Source organism: Diospyros lotus, chromosome 3 (genome assembly GCF_014633365.1).
Source record: "Diospyros lotus cultivar Yz01 chromosome 3, ASM1463336v1, whole genome shotgun sequence".
Classification (NCBI taxonomy): Eukaryota; Viridiplantae; Streptophyta; class Magnoliopsida; order Ericales; family Ebenaceae; genus Diospyros; species Diospyros lotus.
In genome coordinates, this window is record NC_068340.1 from 39,097,765 (window position 1) to 39,119,762 (window position 21,998).

The window sequence follows — 21,998 nt, forward strand, 5'->3', positions numbered from 1 at the left end:
CAAAAGATACAAAGCCTTGTCCTGCATCCATTCAGCAGTTTCAGATGTGATCTTCATAAAAATATAATGGCTTGTGAGACAACAAAAGAAGCATGGGACAGACTTGAGGAGGAGTTTCAAGAGAGTAATAGGACAAAGCAAAATGCAAGTGCTCAATTTGAGGAGGGACTTTGAAATTCTCACGGTGAAGGAGAATTAAGACTGCTAAAGAATATGCTGACAAACTCATAAAAGTTGTTAATCAAATTAAACTGCTTAGTGAAGAGTTAATAGAGAAAATAATTGTTGAAAAAGTGCGCATAAGTGTTCCTGAGAGGTTTGAGTCAAAGATCTATTTTCTAGAAGACTCAAAAACATCTTTCTCAGTTGACCTTGACAGAACTGGTGAACAGTACCCTACAAGCCTCGAAACAAAGAAGGGCTATTAGACTTGAAGTGTCAACTAAAGGAGCTTTTCAAACAAAGCTGAAAGAAAAACATACAAGCAACAGTGGAGGAAAGAAGCAATCTGATAAAAGAAAAGAGAAAGAAAAGAATGGAGATAATCATAAAGGTGGAAGCAGAAAAGGAAAGTATCCACTATGAACTCATTGTAAAAAAAAGGAGTCAATTGAGAATTTTTGCTGGTTCAGGCTTGGAGTAAAGTGTAGAGCTGCAATTAGTTTGGTCATGTGGAAAAAGTTGGCAGAAACAAAGCAAACCAATAGGACAAGCAGCACAAGTCGCTGAAAGTCAAGACCAAGCTAAAGAAACTATTTTTTGCTACTTGTTATGCAACAAATAGCAACAGAGAGAAGTTTTGTTGATTGATAGTGGCTGCACCAACCGCATAACATATGATTTTGGCGTGTATTCAAGGAGTTGGATATATAGATCCTATGTCTAAAAGGTGAAGATTGGCAATGAGTAGTTTCAATAGAAACTTCATAAGTACAAATTAAGTTTATTTTTTATGTTTTAATTGTACGTGAAATTAGTTAAAACCTTTTTAGTGTTGGTCAAATGCTTGAAAGACATTATGTGTTGCATTTCAAAATATAACATGCATCATATTAATTTTATCTCTCTGGTTGTGAACTGATGTCTATTAAAATGATAGATAAAAGTTTCCCAGTTGAATGGAAACAAGCAGCTATGCATGCTTATCCTACTCTTGTTGATGATTCTACCTTATGGCACAAAAGACTCGGGAATTTTAATTAGTTGCCATTAAGGTATATGCATTCAAGTAAGTTGGTCTAGAATTTACCAAACATTCATGACAATACGGATGTGTTTGAAGTATGCCAATTGGGGGAGCAATGTCAATTGCCCTTTTTCCAATTAATAAGGCATGAAAAGGTTTTGAAAAGTAGTAGTTTGTAACGTCTCGTATTGAGTGTTAGGAAGAGTCAGATCAATTTATTTTGATGGGTTTATACGAATTTTTCAGGAATCACTCATTCTTCAGCTATCCTAGTTCAAATATACTTAACTCAGGAGTTCTTTATCCACATTCAGTCCAAAAGATATCCAGCTGATAATATTTTTGTAACATTCCGCATCGAGCGATAGGAAGGATCAGATCAACTTACATTGATGGACCTACACGAACTTTCCAAGGGTCACTCATCATTGAGCTACCCTAGCTCAAGCACGTTTAACCCGAGAGTTCTTTATCCACATTCAGCCTAAAAGGTATCTAAGTGGTGTTATTTTTTTCCTTACTTATTCTCAATATATATTATTTATTTTTGGGCTTTTGGGGTATTACATTCTCCCCCCTTGAGCACATGATGTTCTCGTCATGCAACCTTATAACTTGTAATATTTCAAATTTTTCTAAAGGGTTCAAAGTTAATTTTAACATGGGTCATAGGTGAAATTATCTAAAAATTAAGAACTTAAGTATAATTTCTTACAGTTATAAGTACCGAATCGACTGAAGGGAATGTCCTAGAGTGTAATTGTCTAAAAAAAATGATATGGTCTCAATGAGAGTCCTGAAGTAGGATTTATGGTGTTCAAAGAAATCAGAATTGAGACGGTATTCGGTATAGCTAAAATACAACTTCGATTTAGGCTGAAAAACTAAATCATCGTAAGAGATTTCCAAAAAATAAACAGAACCCTGAGAGAGGTTCTAATTTTGCATAAGGATAAACCCTAGAGTGGTTTTGGGACAAAACAAAGGTCCAGTGAGAACGTAGGGACGAAAGTATCCTTATCTAGTAAATCTTGAATAATTAATTTTAGATTTATTGTATCGTAATGCAAATTAATTATTAGACGTTTGAGGATGTAAATGCAATTAGAGAATTGCCTAAATGAAATAGAGATGAATCTTGAAATTTAAATATGTAATTTTTTTATTATTATGAGATAATATAAAGTGATATAAATATATATATATATATAGCTGTGCGCGTGAGTGTGTGAGGCCGCCGAGATTTTTGCAAAAATTGAAGGAAATTAGCAGTAGGATTTGAGGGAAAGTGGGCGACAAGATTTGAGGAAAATCCAGAATAGATAAGCCAATAAATCTGAGATGAGATAGGATGCAAGTTGCAGGGAGAATGGAAATGGAAGCAGAAAGTTGCAGGGAGAATGGTCGAAAGCTTGGGCCGACAGCAAATGTGAGAGAGAGAGATGAGGGCTCGGGAGAGAGATCAGAGAAAAGAGATTGAGAGAGGGAGTCGCTGGCCGAAATCATTAAGAAGAAGTGGGCAACGGCCATGGCTGCGAGCAGCAAGCCCGATCGGCCATGACAGCGGCCGCGATGGGGCCTGGCAGAGCAGCTCGCGGTGATAGCGGTCGGTGGTGGTCTCGATGGGTGGCTACCAAGGAGCCTTGGTGGCCAGGGATGATGGTTGGAAGGAGCTGAAACAGCAATGGCCGATCGCCCATGGCATGGCAGCAACTGGTCGCGAGGCAGGGGTCAGCTGGCGGGGACGCGAGCGGAGCAGGTAGCAGCGTGCTGGTGGCTGCTGGGGCGTGTGACGGCGGTGGCGGAGCCAGGAGCAGCAACAGCGTGAAGCGGCTGGAGCTGGTCGCGCGTTGCAGGTGCAGTGAAGAAGAAGCTGGAAGAAGAAGATGAATAGGAAGGAGAGAGAAAAATAAAGAAAGAAAATAAAAAAAAAAGGAGAGAAAGAAAAGAAGAGAAGAAAAAAAGAAAAATATATAGAAAAAATTGAGAAAAATCTTGAAAAAATCCTAAGAATTTATTTGGGGCTAGAGGAGTATATCAAGGCAAGTAAATTATTCAGACGAGTGTTTCGAGATAAGAGCACGCATACCGAGGAAGCTTGAGAGGCTAAGTCAAGTTAAGGAAAATTTCTTAGAAAATTTTAAAAATTCAGAAATGTTATTTTTATGAATTTTTATAACAAAATATATGAGAAAATAATTGAAAATTATTTAGTTTGAATTTAGTGAGGAAAAAATAGGAAGAAATAGAGAGAAAAATAAAAAAAATGCAAGAAATTATGAAAAAATAGATTTTAATGCTTATTTAAATAAATATGATGATTAGGGTGTTTTGAGGTTTAAGTTGAAGTGACTTGTGAGAATTTTGAAGTTGGCACGCAAATCAAGACGATGCATATATTTCTAGACAATATGCGAATATTGAGGTAGCCCGATAAGCTTGAGAAAGTAAGTGGTACTTCTCAACTGGATTTAATTTTCTGAAAATACTTGGTTTGTAAGTGGTTCGACTCAACATTAGATTTTATGTAAATGATTTTGTCATGTTATCATACCTTAATGTGAGTATGTCATGTAGATTGCATTTACATGTTTTGATTTATGAAATATGCTTATGAGCATGATGAGATTCACGGTCATACGTTGCATGGGTTTGGGATTAGGTAATGACGCCATTGCTTTGCTAAGGGTGCACCCACACACCCCGATCTGGTAAGGAGATTGTAAAAAATGATGGGTAATCTTAAGGTGCAGTCGACCCAAACATGAGAGTTATGATGTTATGTGCATTGCATACATACATGATCATTAAATGTTTTGTTCCCTTACTTAGATGATTCATCATCTAATTTGAGCTTTGCCCTTGGAATATTCAAACGTTCCAGATGGAGATTGTAGCAGAAACGATGATAAATGATGCATGAAATGACACTTAGCAAAGTACATGATGAGTTGAATGTATGTTATGTAGCCCATGTATTTAAGTTCTGCTATTTTGAATTCTGAACGTTTTAAGGAATGATGATGTATAGTCTCATTTATAGTTAATGATGATGTATAACCTTATTTATGGTTAATAAGAATGTAAGAATTGATTTATGATTAATGTTAAGATGTTAGATTCGATTCTAACTTTCGCATTTAATATTTATGATGATTCTCTTTCGAGATAAATGTATAGAGATTTTGGAATAGATATGAGGAGTGATATGATTTAGTAATAGTTTTTAAGAAAAAATTTATTATCCCAAAATTGTCCTAAGTAATAGCGCGCTCAAAAAATGGGGCGTTACACAACTAGTCCTAGATCTTCTCTCACTTGGAGGTTATCATCTTAGAAGTTTTCCAGAAGCCATTCTTTGTACAGACCCTCGAGCCCCGGCGCCACTCCCCGCCCTCATCAGACCACCTTCACCAAGGGTCGGCTCTGATACCACCTGTAACATCTCGCATCAAACGATAGGTAAGACTAGATCAATTTACCCTGATGGGCTACACGAACTTCCCAAGGTTCATCAATCCTTGAGCAACCCTAGCTCAAGCACGCTTAACTCAAGAGTTCTTTATTCACATTCAGCCCAGAAGATATCTAGCTAGTATTATTTTCTTTCTTACTTATCCTCGATATATATTACCATTCTCTAGGCTCTTAGGGTATTATAATTTCCTTCTTTACTATCCTCGATATATATGTACTAACTTCTCTAGAGTCCCTTTTTGGACTTGACCTTGGGCTCTCGGGGTATTACATTCTTTCCCGCTTGAGCGCATAACGTATTCATAATGTGACCTGACAACTGGTCTCAGATCTTCTTCCCTTTGGGGGCCGTCATCTTAAAAGCCTGTTAAAAGCCATACCTTGTTCAAGCCCTCGTGCTCCGGCGCTACTCTCCGCCCTTATTGGACTGCCTTTTCTAAGGGTCGGCTTTGATATCACTTGTAACATCCCATATTGAGCAATAGGAAGGACCAGATAAACTTAGGACCAAAAACAAGTTGCAACTGAAAAAGAAGAAGATTTTGATAGTGATATTGTAGTTCCAGTAAGAGGCACCAAAACTTTAGAAGAGATTTCTTAGAGTTGCAATATAGTTGGTTTGGAACTTGCTAGCTATGTTAAAGCTACAAGTATAGATAGATTCAGAATTTCCATGTAAGAGGAGATCAACAATGATAGAGAAAAATGGAACCTGACAACTTGTTGATGGACCAAAAAATAAAAAGTAATTGGAGTCAAATGGGTTGACAAAACTAAACTCAATCCAAATAGTTCTGTAAACAAACTAAAGGTTAGATTGGTGGTAAAAGGCTATGCTCAACAACAAGGTGTTGATTTTTTAGACACTTTTGCACTTGTGGCAAGACAAGATACAATAAGGCTTTTGATAGCCTTGACAACAAAATTGGGCTGAAAAATTGATCGTTCAGAAGTGAAGTCAGCGTTTTTAAATGGGTTGTTTGAAGAGGATATTTATATTGAGCAACTAGAAGGTTTTCAAGTTCACGACAGTGAAGAAAAAGTTTACAAGCTTCACAAGGCCCCCTATGGTTTGAAGCAAGCACCAAGGGTTTGGCCTTTTTTTCCTATCATCAGCAAAGAATGCCATTAATAGAGGAAACGGAAGAAGAAAGAGAGAAATATCAAAGAAAAATTAGTGCAAAACACTTTTGCATGACTTAGAATATAATGGTCTTGTAGATGATATGGCTATGGACGGAGATAGTTAGAGGTCTAGAATTCAAGTAGGCAACCCCTCCCAGTAGGATTAAGGCTTGTGAATGTTATTTTATGCTGCTTATGTCTTCACTGTGTGGTTGTATCAAACTCATTTGTTCATAAAATGTGAAGCCTTGGGCCTTCAACTGCCCTGTACATCCATCTGATGTAGACCTTTTGATTTGCTTTGTGTTTATGTGAATATTTCCTTTGTTGTTTGTTAAATTGTTTCAATTGGAAATGAGGTGCAGGGGCAAATGGTAGTTCAAAACAGAGCAGAAGCGAGAAGAAAAGTCGCAAGGCAATGCTGAGGCTGGGCATGAAACCAGTTACAGGTGTCAGCAGGGTCACCATTAAAAGAACTAAAAATGTTAGTCCGTCTTTAATTGATGTAATTGATCCTTCCCTGTACTGTTTCCTTGATGTAAATGGCCTTTCACCAATCACTCTCTGTGTTTCAGATTTTATTCTTCATCTCAAAACCGGATGTCTTCAAAAGTCCAAATTCTGAGACCTATGTCATTTTCGGGGAAGCAAAGATCGAGGATTTGAGCTCTCAACTGCAACAACAGGCAGCTCAACAGTTCAGGATGCCAGACATGGGGTCTGTAATGGCAAAGTCCGATACTTCTGCTGCTGCTACTGCTGCTGCCGAAGCACAGGCAGACGAGGAAGAGGAAGACATCGATGAAACTGGTGTGGAGGCTCGTGACATTGATTTGGTGATGACTCAGGCAGGAGTATCAAAGGGCAAAGCTGTGAAGGCTCTCAAGACAAACAATGGAGACATAGTCAGTGCCTATTATGGAGCTCACCAACTAATTATAAGCTGTGTGATCTACCATGATGATGATGCTATGGGGAGGGGTTGGCGTTCAGAATCAAGGCCATTAGAAGAGGGGGGTTTTGGGGGTCAAAATTAGTTTCACTTCTTTGAGTTTCTTTTTGTGTTTTGCACCTACCTGCTAGGTACATTATGCGTTTTCCATTTTTAATATACTTTTGTTGGATCAAAACCTTTTACTTATGAAGAATGCTATATTTGTTTCCATCGCAAAATTTGCTGTTTTCAGTCTATTACCATTCCCAGGAGGAATATATTCTTCGCCGGATGGAGGAGTCCTGTTTTCGCATTCTTTATGGAATGGAATGTGATTAATTATATATATTTCAGTGTGATAATGGTAATGCTATTAGTATTACTCAAAGTTAGAAGTACTTATTCAAAGAATTAATAATACTTTTTTAACTCTTTGATGAAGAAGTAATTAAATTAGATTATCTTTCTAGTTAGTATTATCAAAAGAAAAAGTAACACACGGGTTGGTGACTATGGCAATCCATGAACATAGTGATGGAAGCCTTTTTATCTTGGAATTAAGAGATCGGAGAACAAATGTTGTAAAGATGATTAAAAAATTAATGATTAATTCTCGTTAAATTAATTTAATTAAATTATTTAAATTAAGCAATTAAAATTTAAAAGAGATTAGTTAACTGTTAAAGATATTTTCTATATTTTTTTCAGTACAAATATAGCAGTGAAATTACACAGCTCAACATTCCTGGCCACTTTTGCTGCAAACTCCTAACTTCTTCCTTAAAATCTGATTTTTGTCAGAATATCAATTAGCTGGTCATTAATTTTGCAATGCACTAAAATAACTTTCTTATTTTTTTGAACTCCTCTAATAAAGTGATATTTAATTTTTAAATTATTTTATCAAGTTATATCAATAAATTTATAATATAAGAAAACGAAATTAACGTCCATGTGTAAAGATTGTTAAGAATCTAAAACTAATCAGAAAGCTGAAAAATGATCAGAGTGGCTGGAGGGATGATGACTTGCTATGTTGATGAATAGAAACCTTAAAATAACTAACTATTTCAAGAATTGACTGGACTAGAGAATTGACTCGCCTTTAATAATTGACTGGACTGGAGAATCAACTGGTCCTTGAGAATCGGCTGGGCTAGAACCCTTCCCCGAACACGGCTAGCACCCTATCGAAGAAGGTGAATGGGAACTGAGACCGTTCTTCCAAATGGACCGTCAATCTCATGAACTTGAAGCGGGATATAATAAAGGGGCTACGGCTGTATATCCACCACCGATAACTTTTGTCGAACAACCGTCGGAAGCTCGTTGAAAACCCCAGCCACTGTACCGCCGGCAACTCTTTGCCGTCACAGTTGTTGGTACCGTCGGAGAACAAACCATGATCGCCACGAGTCGTCGACAATTACCTACTCATAGCTGCCAGCAACTCGATCTTGCCGCACTGGAGATGTCGTATTCGTCTCTTACAGCGGCCAGGACGAACGTCTTTGCCAGATCCGCACGTCACCGTCCATACCTCCGGCTACTAATTTTCCAACGACGAGAAGCTTGCTGTCTGTTCTTCCATTAAAGCTTCTCCGAGAAGCATATGCCGACAGCTATCCTTCAATCCCATTATCACCCATTCTCCGTAATATAGAGAAGAAGACGGCAGGAGATGCTGATCGGCGCACACACGGAAGAAAGGAAGAAGACAAGAGGAAGAAGAAGACGAACTGGAGGAGGGACCTCACGCATGCGGAAATTGCGTAATCAAGGGGCTGCCAATTCCTTTCCAATAAATATATATATAGGAAGAATTCTTCAACATAGTCAGACAGGTTGATAGAGAGACTTACAGAATAGAGGCTAAAATATTAAAATGTCATCATACACATTACATTGAAAAAAGTACAATATAATGTGGGTGATGGTATTTTAGTATTTTAGCCTTCATTCTGTAAACCTGTCTATCAACTTTTTTGGCTCTTAGAAATTTTTCATATTGAAAATGCTCGATAGCCTTGGAGAACAATTCTCGAGGCCATTACTCCTTTTAATTTCAATTCTCCAAGCATGTAAGTGCGGCTCCTGCCCTAAGTTGCACAGAAACGAAAACGGGAGACATTTTTTATAAGAAATGAAAATGCGAAAATGACATTTTTCTAAAAAGGTAAGAAACGAAAATACGCGGTAAACTATAAATTTTAAAAATATAAGAGTTTTTTTATAAATATAATTTTTAATATAAAAAATAAAAAAATCAAATATAAACAATAAACATACCGCTAAGCAGCCAGGGAACATGATAATTCTGATCATGGTTTGCCCCAACTCATATAGAACAGGATTGCCCCAAACCAACAGTGTAATTCTGTAAATTGTATATTTGATTCATCCAATATATAGAAGCACAAAAATCACAATAGCCACAAAGAAGCACATACAAAATTTTACAATTGAAGTTGAGAGATTACTTACAAGAGGAAAGCAGCCAGGGAACAAGGAGCAGATGGCGACGAGGGCAACGACGAAGCGAGGCGTTGGAAGCAGACGGCTAGGCGCTGGAAGCAAACGACGAGGAGCACCGAGATGAAGTAGGCGGCGAGTGCGATGAAGCATACGGTGAGTGCAACAAACTAGACGGCGGCGAAAGCGATGAAACAACCGGACTGGAAGCAGATGGTGGCGAGTGCGAGGGCGATCGAACTGAAAGAAGAAGAAGAAAAATAAAGGAAAAAATGAGGAGTTTAGGGCTTTTCAAGCGGCCAAAACGTGTTTTCGTCTGGAAATGTGTTTCTAGAAAAATTTGTAAATTCCTAAGACAGCCCATAACTTTCTGAAAATTATACAAACGACTCAAAAAACGTTTTGGGTCATTTTTCTCTTTTTCAAAATTTTAAATGGTTCGAAAATGCCGAAACAGCGCCTCCAACTCGTTTCCGTGCTTCATAGCTCCTGCCAGCCCCCTTCACTTTGTCTCCCACTTCAATTGCAAGTGATTTTTCCAATTAGAGCTTCTCACAGAAGCTAGCCCTTTGTCAATTAAATAAATAATTTAATTAATTAATTAATTCTTATAATATTATATATATAATAATTATACACATAATATTATACTCGAATTAATTCCTACATTTCTAAAAAATAATATCTCATTAAAAACATCATTAACACTTAATGATATTTTTATCAACTATTAACACTTAATGGTGAAAGAACAAGCAACCAGATTGGGTTCACTAATCCAACGCATAACTCACTTAGGGTGTGACTTTCTACTTTCACACTCATGTATCAATTAAGACACATCAACTCTTTGATGTCGGTCAAACACTTCGACCTACTGAGAGGATCTCTCAATCTCTTCAAATTATCCTAAAAGATGCTAAGTATCCCCTAAGCAGAACTTAATGTTAGGTTTGAAATCATATGGCACACACTAAGAGGGAGGTGAATTGGTATATAAAAATATTTTCCCTTAAAATTTTTTTTAATAAACAGAGATGTCAACTGTGAAAACCATGGTTTCCTTAAACCTCAAGACCTTGAAATGTCACGATGAGATATCAACCGTATAAAAACAATCTCGTCTTGACAATGAAGAACACAAGAATGAAAGATATGAAATTTTTTTCAATGAGAGGTTAAATATACGAATCAAGAGATGAACATAGAGATGCTTAAAAAAAAACAAATAAATAGAAAACACAAGCATAAAGAGACGATGATTTATAGTGATTCGGCTTTCCAAACCTAGTCTACTACCTTAACTTCCCACTAAGAATTTTGAAATAAATCCACTATCAACCCTCTACTCAAATCGAGTAGGTCCTCTAGTCCGCGACTAGAAAAGATACAAACCTCCCACTCAAATGGACCATCTAGCTATACAAGCTAGGTAATACAAGAGATGAATAATAAGAGAGAATCTAATAGATGAATCTTTTAGTTACGATGATCTCTCAAAATACAAAATAAGACTTAATGAATTAATACAAATTTAGATTAAAACCTTGAAGAGAGAAAAATGAAGCACAATTTATGTAAATAAAAATGAGTACAAATATAAGCTCAATTCAACTCAAAGTCCATGTCTGGTTCTTTTCTATCATTTTCAACTCTTCCTCAAGAAGTCTAGGAATTTGGTACCATTAACAGGAATATTATCAATTATCTCCTCCTGAACTGCTTCACAATTTGGTTATCTCTGATACTCTACTTTGGACTTATCCCAATTCTAGGTTGCAGATTCATCAAATTTGATGTCTCCGTTGACACTTACCTTTCCTATCACAAGATGATAAACTTTAAAGCCTTTAGTGAAGCTGTTGTAGCCAATCGATATCCCAATCTCATCCTTCTGATCCAATTTATCTCTTTTTACATTAGGAACATGTGTGTAATAGATGCAACCAAACACCTTCAGATTTTGTATAGAATGTATGTAACCATTCCAAATTTCAAATGTTGCTTCGTTTTTCAATGTTTCTGTTGGTAGTCTATTGAGCAAATAAACTACAGTACTGACAGTCTCAGTTCAAAATTGCTTAGGTAGTTTCTTCTCAATCAGCAAGCACTTGACCATCTCTGTTATTGTTATGTTTTTCCTTTCACACACTCCGTTTTGTTATAAAGTGTAAGTTGTTATTAATTGATGTTCAATATCTACATCTTCATAAAACTTTTTGAATTTGTTAGAAGTATACTCAGTTCCATTATTTGATCTAATCACCTGTATTTTATGGCCGCTTTGATTCTAAATCCAATTTTTAAACTTTCAAAACACATTAGCAACTTCAAATTTTTATTTTAGAAGTAAACCCAACACATCCTGCTAAAATCATCAATAATAAATGCAACATAATACCTGTTGTCATTCAAGGATTGAGTTCTCATTGGACCACATACATCTGTATGAACAAGTTGAAGTTTCACCATTGCTCTCCATATATTGTTTTGTGAAAATGACAATCTAGATTGCTTCCCAAGTAGACAGACTTCACAAACTCCAGTTTCTTTTTCAACACCAGGTAAATCATGTATAAGCTGATTCTTATGTGATGGAAGAATAATGAAATGTCCCAATCTTTTATGCCAAAGCTAATATTGATTAAGAGAACTAGGATGTGCAGAAGAATTTGCTTGCATACAATCTAACATAAAACTTTTCCCTTTCATCTCAATTGAGAACATTTCATTTCCAGCAAAATCAAAAAGAAAACATACTTTATCTTTAAAAGACAAAGAATAGTTATTTTCAACCAGTTGTCCCGCACTTAACAGATTTTGATCAATATCAGATACAAATAAAATGTCAGAAATGAGTTTTATACTTGAACTAGTTTCAATGGCTACATTCCCTTTGCCTTTGACATCAATATATAGTCTCCATTCCCAATTCTGACTTTGGAAGCATATGATCTGTCAAGTTCTTTGAATATGGTCTTATCATAAGTCATATGATAGTGCAACCACTATCAATAAGCCAAGCTTCACTAGTTCTGTTGCTTGCAAAATAGGTTGCCACAAACAATTGCTCATCTTGTTGTTGACCAGCAACTTGTATCTGTTGTGTGCCTCCTTGTTTATTTTTTGCAGACTTTCTCCATGTGGCCCATCTGATTACAAGACCTTCATTTAACATCAGGTCTAAACCAACAATATTTATGTAAGGGTGATGTTTTCTTACAATGTGGACATGGGGAAAATTTCCCTTTTTTGCCACCATCATTATTGTTTTCGTCCTCTTTTCTATATTCTTCTCATTCTATAACTGTTTCTTGCCTTTGCCACTTGACTAAGTCTGAGCCTTTTCCTTTGCTTAAAATTCACCTTCAGTACTCTCCCCATTTTTCTTGATAGCTTCTTTGTTCTTGAACTTGTAATGCATTGACTAACTCTATTAAAGTCATTTGATTAATGTCTCTTGAATCCTCAAGAGATGAGATTCTTGCCCCAAATCTTTCGAGTAGACTTACCAGCACCTTCTTTACAATCCTTTTGTCAATTAGCTATTTTCCCATCAATCTGATTTTGTTTCCTACAAACATATTAACTTGTCTGAGTACTGTTTTATGCTTTCATGCTCTTCCATCTTCAGAATCTCAAAATCCCTTTTGAGATTTAGTATTTGTATCCACCTAGTTCTTTCACTTCCTTGAAATGTCTCCTTGAGCGTGTTCTCTATGATTTGGGCAATGCTTGGATTCTCAGGCAATTGTGGTATTTCAGTTGTTACCACATCCCATAGATCACTTTCTTGTAAGTAAGGCACCACTTTCATTGCCCAAATCTAATAATTTTCACCTATAATCATAGGTGGTGCTGACATGATTGTTTCTTGCCATAGCTGTTATCTGGCTTGAAGACTTGGTGTTTGGTTTTTTTGTAAAAGAGAAGGTTCCTCAATGGATTCACTCACTCTCAAACATAGACCCATAAGATCAATAAGGCCTTTGATATCAATTTGTAAGAATTAACAAGGAGAACAGAGAACAAAAACTGTAATAGATGATTGAAAAACTGATGATTAATTCTTATTAAATTGACTTAATTTATAATTATACATCAACAGAAAAAACATGATTTTCTCCTAAAAAATAACAACTAACTTGACTTGAACTCAAACTGAATTAATATATTATTCAAACTAAGCAATTAAAATTCAAAAGAGATTAGCTAGCTGTTAAAGATATTTTCTATATCTTTTTCAGCACAAATATTATCGCAGCAGTGCAAGACTTTATTTTATATTTCCCACATCAAAGCATAGTACCCACACCCACACCCACAAACAAATCACAGCAAACTAGATAAAGAATTACAAATCAAATAATCTATCCCATGCATGCTTAAGATTGAATATTTTCCGGTCCTCTCCTCAATTGATCCTCCTGCAGTTTGATCTGATCTCTCCGTCGCTACCCGTTAAGACGCCAATCTGACCCATCTTCACCATTGCAGCAGCAAACTTGGTTCTCCACTGCATAGTACCCACACCCACACCCACAAACAAATCATAGCAAACTAGATGAAGAATTACAAATCAAATAATCTATCCCATGCATGCTTAAGATTGCATATTTTCCGGTCCTCTCCTCAATTGATCCTCCTGCAGTTTGATCTGATCTCTCCGTCGCCACCCGTTAAAACGCCAATCTGACCCATCTTCACCATTGCAGCAGCAAACTTGGTTCTCCACCGCAAAAGATCATTTGCGTTTTGATAAACTTGGTTGGCTGTGTTCAGGTTTGTGAGAAGGGTCTGGTCCGAAGTGAATAGCCCTTTGTTAGCCACGACAGCCTTATAGTAGCCTCTGTCAGTGACGGCCGGGGTATAGGGGTCCATTGGAACCACCAGGGTGGGGTCTGTGCTGCCTTGCGGGCACTGCTTCTTCAAGTATTCTGCATAACCAGGATCCAGACTCGGGTCCTGGCTGTTTGTCGCATTGAAGTTGTAGAGTCTATTACTGAAGGCTTCGCAGTGAGAGCGGCCAATGGTATGTGCTCCTACACATGAACAGCACATTTAAGATTGTGGTCTTTAGCATAGAATTGTTGACTATATATATGTGTGTGTGTGTTCCATTTGTTTGAGATTTCAGGGTCTTACCAGAGAGTGTAACCATTTCTTCTTGTGTTAGTCCCTTTTTCGCGAAGGACTGCGTGAGCTGGTTGACATTAAAGGAAGGAGCTGGAAGATTTGTCAATACCTCTGAAGCCAATGAAACTCTGCCATCTCTTCTCCCTCCACTGACGTCATAACCCCGCCCCGCCGTCTTCAGAGAGAGTCACATGTATATATAAGAAAACAACACGTACGGATGGCAAGAAGAGTCTGCAAGAGCTTAAAGAAAACAGGTTACAGCTACACTTACTAACTCAATGCTATCCCTTGCCGCAAAAGCAACTATATCTGCACAAGACACTTCCCCGGGACACAGTGTCTCGAGCCTCGCCTTTGCCTTGTCGATCACTTCAAACCCCCTAAGGCTTTTGTTGGGTGGAGCATCTTTCTCCGCCGTGTTCGAAGCAGTTGAGTCGATCAAAACCGATCCATCACAGCCCTAGAAAGGAGAAAATGCAGCACCCTTTTAGGCCTTCAAGAGGTTATAATGCAGAGAAAATGAAGAAAGAAGTGAGAGTTATAGTTAATGCATGTAGCATTGTACATTTAGACTCACCCTAACAAAACAATCGTGGAAATGCAATCTGACCAGACCGGCTGCCACTCCTGTATCCCTGGCGATCCCTTTGGCAACCTCCTCCTTCACAATTACCTCAGCCAGGGGACACGAGGTTGCATAAAACCCTAATTGAAGTTGAACTTGAAGCAGAGCTTCAGACTGAAAACACAGGCTTAGAACTATCAAGAATGCTGTGGAAACCCAAGTTACCATCTTTGGAATACTCTTCTTTCTACCTTCCTTTTCTCCTAGTTAGGAAGTTGTTTATGCTTACAGGGTTGCAACTTAGAACTAGTATTGGTGGCTATATATAGCTGATGAGAAAGCAACTATTGTATCAACATTACTACCCCATCTTAGTTTTATAATAATTGTTTAATGCTGCTATACGCAAGGCATTGAGTTGGATTAATGCTGGTTTTGATTCGTTGTCATAGTCCCAAGCAGAGATCAAATCCCGCCATGCACTATGGCTGCGAGAGATACACAATTGTTTTGACCAGGTGGAAGAAATGACAACTGGATTTGGTTGAATTAGAACAGCAATTATTATTGTATTACAAGACAAAGCGTTCACTTGAGCGTGGGGTGGCGTGGCCATTAGTTTGAGTAAGTTAAGGCTGGAAAATCAATTGTGGTTTACTTTAATTAACACAAAAGTAATGTAGTTGACTTCGGAGTTGGAAACATGAAGCTCCAAGGATATTGGTTACTGATCTCAAAGTTATACACAACGTGCAAGCCTGTTTGTGAACTTTTCACTGATTCTTAAGCCTCAAGAAATACTCTTGATTATGAGTGCCGGTGATAACGAAAATGCTAAAAGATTTTTATTTGCATATAGAATACAAGTTAAAAACTCTTTTTGGAGATGTTATCCACCTTCGGTCCCAAACCCGAATAAAGGAGGAGGTTTGTGTTAGGTAGCCAACAATCAACATAAAACCTAATCGAAACCAAAACATAAACTCTAGACAAACTATGAAAAATCGTTGAGGGCGTAACCCTTCATAGCGACGTACTACACTGCCCGTGTATAGTGTCAAGTGAGTTAGGGTCGTTGTATCGACGCCCAGATATAGTGACAAACGAGCAAGAGTTCTCGTATTTGCTTGGACGGATGCAAGTAAAGAAGATAGTTCAAAATCAAAAACAAAATCAAATTCAAAGCCAAAGCTAAAATCAAAATCATAGATTAAGGATTGAGTCATGGAACATAGGAATATTAACAGGCAAAGCTATAGAAGTGGTAGATGTGATGATTAGGAGAAAAATTAATATTATGTGCCTTCAAGAGACGAGATGGGTAGGGAAAAAAGCAAAATTTTTATCAGAAACTAGATATAAAATATGGTACACATGAAATGATCGAGTAAAAAATGGAGTGGGGATTATTATGGATAAAAGCTTAGTAGATGAGGAGTGGATGTAAAGAGAAGAGGTGATAGGATTATTATGGTGAAGGTTGATCTAGGTAGAATAACTATGAATATCTTTAGTATATATGCACCACAAGCGGGGTTAGGTAAGGAGATAAAAACAAAATTTTGAGAGGACCTAGAGGGACTCATACAAATGATACCAAGAAGAGAGAAAGTGATTATACGAGGTGACTTAAATGGTCACGTGGGTAGAGACGAAAACGGCTATAGAGAGGTACATAGAAGGTATGAATTAGGGAAAATTAATAATGAGGGTAAGTCTATTCGAGATTTTGCTATGGCATATGGGCTCATCGTAACCAATACTAGGTTCAAAAAACAGGACGAACGCTTAATCAGATATAAAAATGTCATATCATCAAGCACCCAAATAGATTACTTTCTCATGAGACAAGAGGATCGGTTATGTTGTAGGGATTGTAGGGTAATACCGAGGGAGTATTTGACTACTCAACATAGACTATTGGTACTTGACGTCCAAGTAAGAAATTGGAAGAGAAAAAATTACATAAAACAAAATTCAAGAATTAGGTGGTGGGATTTAAAAGGGGAGAAACAATTAATCTTCAAAGAAAAATTAAGAGGTAGAAGGGAATGGAATGGAGAATGACAGAAAAACCAAATATGAAGGGAAATAACTACTGCCCTGAGAAGCACGGTAAAGGTAGTCCTTGGAGAGACAAATGGTAGAGTCCCAAACCTTAAGAAGTCTTGGTAGTGGAATGAAGAGATATAATAGAAAATTAAAAATAAGAAAACTTACTATAAAGCTGTATATTAGTGTAGCAATGAAGAAAACTTAAAAAATTATAAAGAAACAAAAAAGACAACAAAAAGAGATATTAGTGAAGTAAGTTCAAAAGTATATGAGAATCTATATAAACGACTTGATACAAAAGATGGAGAAAGGAATATATATAAATTAGCTAAAGCAAGAAAAAAAAAACAAGGGATTTAACACAAATAAAATGTATAAAAGATAAAAACCAAAATGTATTAGTGAATGAGAGAGCGATTAAGGAGAGATGGAAGGAATATTTCACAAAATTATTCAATGGTGGGGACACAAGAGTTAGGTTGTGACATCTTAGTAACTCCAAAGAGAACGTGAGCTATACATTTTATCGATGCATAAGTTCAAAAGAAATAAGGCAAGCATTAAAAAAGATAAAAAATCATAAGGTAGTGGGACCGGATAATATATCAATAGAAGCATGAAAATGTATGGGAGAAGAGGGTATCTCCTGTCTAACGAAATTATTTAACGCGATCCTTAAATCAGAAAAGATGCCAAATGAGTGGAGGAAAAGTATTTTGGTTCCTGTATACAAGAACAAATGAGATGTTCAAAATTGTGAAAATTACAGAGGAATTAAGTTAATGAGCCATAACATGAAATTTTAGGAGAGAGTAATAGAGCAAAGACTTAGAAAAGAAATAAACGTCTAGGAAAATCAGTTTGGTTTCATGCCTAGTAGGTCAACAATGGAAGCTATATACCTACTGACGCGCCTAATGGAAATGTATCAGAATCATCAGAAAGACCTGCATATGGTGTTTATACATCTAGAAAATGCTTATGATAGGGTCCTTAAAGAAGTATTATGGAGGGTTTTAGAGAATAAAGGAGTCCGAATAGCCTATATAGAAGCCCTTAAGGACATGTATCACAGTATAAAGACAAGGATCAGAACATGCGAAATAGATACTGAACCGTTTAAAATTACAATGGGACTGCATCAAGATTCTGCACTAAGTCCATACTTATTTGCTTTAGTAATGGATGAACTCTCTAAACACATTCAAACAAAAATGCCATGGTGTATGCTATTTGCAGATGACATAGTGTTGGTGGATGAAACAAAAGAGGGTAAGCTTGAGTTGTGGAGAAACAATTTAGAATCTAAGGGATTTAAATTAAGTAGAAGGAAAACAGAATATATAGAATGTAAATTTAGTAAGAATGCAAGAGTGGAGGATGTTATAATAAAATTGGAATACCAAATCATATAAAGAAAAGACTATTTTCGATATTTGGGATCAATGATTCAAAAAGATGGAGAAATTCATGAGGATGTCACGTCACACATAGAATTAAGGTAGGTTGGCTAAAATAGAGAAATGCATCGGGGGTGTTATGTGATTGTAAAATCCCATTAAAACTGAAAGAAAAATTCTATAGGACAACTATAAGACCAGTTTTTTTATATGATTCAGAATGTTGGGTAGTCAAATATCAGCATGAGCAAAAGACAAGCGTAGCGAAGATGAGGATGCTAAGATGGATGTGCGGCCAAACAAGAAAAAATAAAATTAAAAATGAGGTTATTCGTAATAAGATAAGAGTAGTGCCAATTGAGGAGAAGATGAGAAAGACTAGACTAAAATAGTTTAGTCATGTGAGAAGAAGACCAAGAGACGCTTTCGTGAGGAGAGTTGATGAAATGAAACATTTAGTCAAAAAAAGAGGTACAGGCAGATTCAAAAAGACTTTGGGAAAGACATTAAAATTCGATATGAAGTGTATGGGACAAGTTAAAGGTGTTTGCCCACCCAATAATTTGGACTTAAAACAAAGAGCAAATGCTAGGGTAGACACTCTGAGCAAGAAGATATTTTGTTTTTGCTAAATGTATTTCTTAATCAGTCAAGGCTTAGATGTAAAAGCTATGGTGATTCTTGTTTCAAGTAAATATGTCTTGATAAAGTTATGAAAGTTACACAATATCTGGTTTTGATCAACAACTCTGTACCTAATATATTTTTGTATAAACGGAAGAAAATGAATGGAAGTCATGGTTGTATTTTGATTCAAAATAAAAATCCTCCTCCTTCCATTTTTTTTGGCTTCTGATATATTTCAACATGGTATCAGAGCTCTTTTGATCTTGAGTGGCTCTGAGTGTGAAAGAAAACCAGCAAGGCTTCTTTTTTTCTAAAACTTAAAATCCTGAGAATTAGCAAATGGCTTCAAATAGCTTTTCTACTCCCTCTCCTCTTGTTTTCACAGGAGAAAACTATCAAATTTGGACAGCAAAAATGAAGGCTTATTTGAGAACATATGATTTGTGGGAAGTGGGAGAAGCAGGAAGAGACCTACCTCCCTTGAGAGCAAATCCAACATTTGCTCAAATGAAGCAATGTAGGGAGGAATGTGTCAAAAGATACAAAGCCTTGTCTTGCATCCATTCAGCAGTTTTAGATGTGATCTTCATGAGAATAATGGCTTGTGAGACAACAAAAGAAGCATGGGACAGACTTAAGGAGGAGTTTCAAGAGAGTGATAGGACTAAGCAAATGCGAGCGCTCAATTTGAGGAGGAAATTTGAAATTCTCAAGGTGAAGGAGAATTAAGACTGTTAAGGAATATGTGACAAACTCATAAAAGTTGTTAATCAAATTAAACTGCTTAGTAAAGAGCTAATAGAGAAAAGAATTGTTGAAAAAGTGCGTATAAGTGTTCCTGAGAGGTTTGAGTCAAAGATCTCCTTTCTAAAAGACTAAAAAAGATCTTTCTCAGTTGACCTTGACAGAACTGGTGAACGGTACCCTACAAGTCTTGGAGCAAAAATTGGTTATTAGACTTGAAGTATCAACTAAAGGAGCTTTTCAAACAAAGCTGAAAGAAAAACATACAAGCAACAGTGGAGGAAAGAAGCAATCTGATAAAAGGAAAGAGAAAGAAAAGAATGGAGATAATCATAAAGGTGGAGGCAGAAAAGGAAAGTATCCACTATGTACTCATTGTAAAAAAAGGAGTCAATTGAGAATTTTTGCTGGTTCAGGCTTGGAGTAACGTGTAGAGCTGCAGTTAGTTTGGTCATGCGGAAAAAGTTGGCAGAAACAAAGCAAACCAATAGGGACAAGCAGCACAAGTCGCTGAAAGTCAAGACCAAGCTAAAGAAACTACTTTTTGCTACTTGTTATGCAACAAATAGCAACAGAGAAGTTTTGTTGATTGATAGTGGCTGCACCAACCACATAACATATGATTCTGGCGTATTCAAGGAGTTGGATATATAGATCCTATGTCTAAAAGGTGAAGATTGGCAATGAGTAGTTTCAATAGAAACTTCATCAAGTACAAAGTTTATTTTTATGTTTTATTTGTACGTGAAATTAGTTAAAACCCTTTTGAGTGTTGGTCAAATGCTTGAAAGACATTATGTCTTGCATTTTCAAAATATGACATGCATCATAGTAATTTTATCTCTCTGGTTGTGAACTGATGTCTATTAAAATGATAGATAAAAGTTTCCCAGTTGAATGGAAACAAGCAACTATGCATGCTTATCCTACTGTTGTTGATGATTCTACCTTATGGCACAAAAGACTTGGGAATTTTAATTAGTTGCCATTAAGGTATATGCATTCAAGTAAGTTGGTTTAGAATTTACCTACCATTCATGACAATAATGATGTGTTTGAAGTATGCCAATTGGGGAAGCAATGCCAATTGCCCTTTTTCCAATCAATAAGGCATGCAAAGCTTTTGAAAAGTTGTAGTTGATTCACACTGATGTTTGTGGTCCTATGAGGACACCATCTTTGAATGACAACAAATATTTTATTATTTTTTGTTATTGATTTTACTCGGCTATGTTGGGTGTTTCTCTTGAGGCGAAAATCAGAGGTTGCTGCTATATTTCAAAAGTTCAAAGTGTAGGTTGAAAATCAAAGTGGCGGCATGATAAATGTACTCAGATCAAATTTTGGGTTGAGTACACTTCAAAGAAGTTCAATAAAGTTTTGTGAAGAAGCTAGAATATAGCATCAGTTTATTGTCGCTTACATCCGTCAATAAAATGGAGTAAGTGAGAAAAAAACAAGGCTATATTGGAGATGGCCAGGTGTTTATTACTTGAAAAGAATCTTCCCAAAAAGTTTTAGGCTGAGGTAGTTATACCTCAGTATATTTGATGAATATGCTCCCTACCAAGGCTTTGAAAGGTAAAACTCCATATGAAGTATGGCATGGAGTTAAGCCGTTAGCTAATCATCTCAGAATTCTTGGTTGTCTGTTACTCTCTTGAACTAGAGGTGAAGAGGGACAAATTGGATCAAAAGACAAAAGTTTGCATTCTCTTGGGGTAAAATAGCAATATTAAAGGCTACAAATTATTCAATTTGAAATCTAAGAAGATTATAACCAGCAAGAATGTTAAGTTTGAGGAGTTTGCAAAATGGAATTGGAATAGATATGAAATTGAAACCTCCAACAAGAGTCTACTAGGGGAAACATGACCCCCAAGGACAAGTTGCAACTGAAGAAGAAGAAGAAGATTTTGATTGCGATATTGTAGTTCCAGTAAGAGGCACCAAAACTTTAGAAGAGATTTCTTAGAGTTGCAATATAGTTGGTTTGGAACTTGCTAGCTATGTTGAAGCTACAAGTATAGATAGATTCAGAATTGCCACGTAAGAGGAGATCAACAATGATAGAGAAAAATGGAGCCTGACACCTTGTTGATAGACCAAAAAATAAAAAAGTAATTGGAGTCAAAAGGGTTGACAGAACCAAACTCAATCCAAATGGTTCTGTAAACAAACTAAAGGTTAGATTGGTGGTAAAAGGCTATGTTCAACAACAAAGTGTTGATTTTTTAGACACTTTTGCACTTGTGGCAAGACATGATACAATAA

The 21,998-nt window shown here is 36.6% G+C and overlaps 2 protein-coding genes across 2 annotated transcripts; one reads left to right on the forward strand and one right to left on the reverse strand.

Moving 5' to 3' along the window:
- Positions 1-2,884: 2,884 nt before the first annotated feature.
- On the forward strand, positions 2,885-6,724 carry LOC127796992 (nascent polypeptide-associated complex subunit alpha-like protein 2). Its single transcript, XM_052329386.1, is given in 5 exon segments — positions 2,885-3,047; positions 4,993-5,124; positions 6,154-6,272; positions 6,364-6,702; positions 6,704-6,724. Coding segments are annotated over 5 exon segments (774 nt in total).
- Positions 6,725-13,355: 6,631 nt separating this feature from the next.
- Positions 13,356-15,406, reverse strand: LOC127796644 (peroxidase 5-like). Its single transcript, XM_052328900.1, has 4 exons — positions 14,911-15,406; positions 14,605-14,793; positions 14,340-14,505; positions 13,356-14,236 (listed from the first exon to the last, which is right to left on the reverse strand). Exons 1-4 carry the CDS (start codon positions 15,124-15,126, stop codon positions 13,827-13,829), a joined length of 981 nt encoding a protein of 326 aa, XP_052184860.1. The 5' UTR covers positions 15,127-15,406; the 3' UTR covers positions 13,356-13,826.
- Between the last annotated feature and the right edge of the window lie 6,592 nt (positions 15,407-21,998).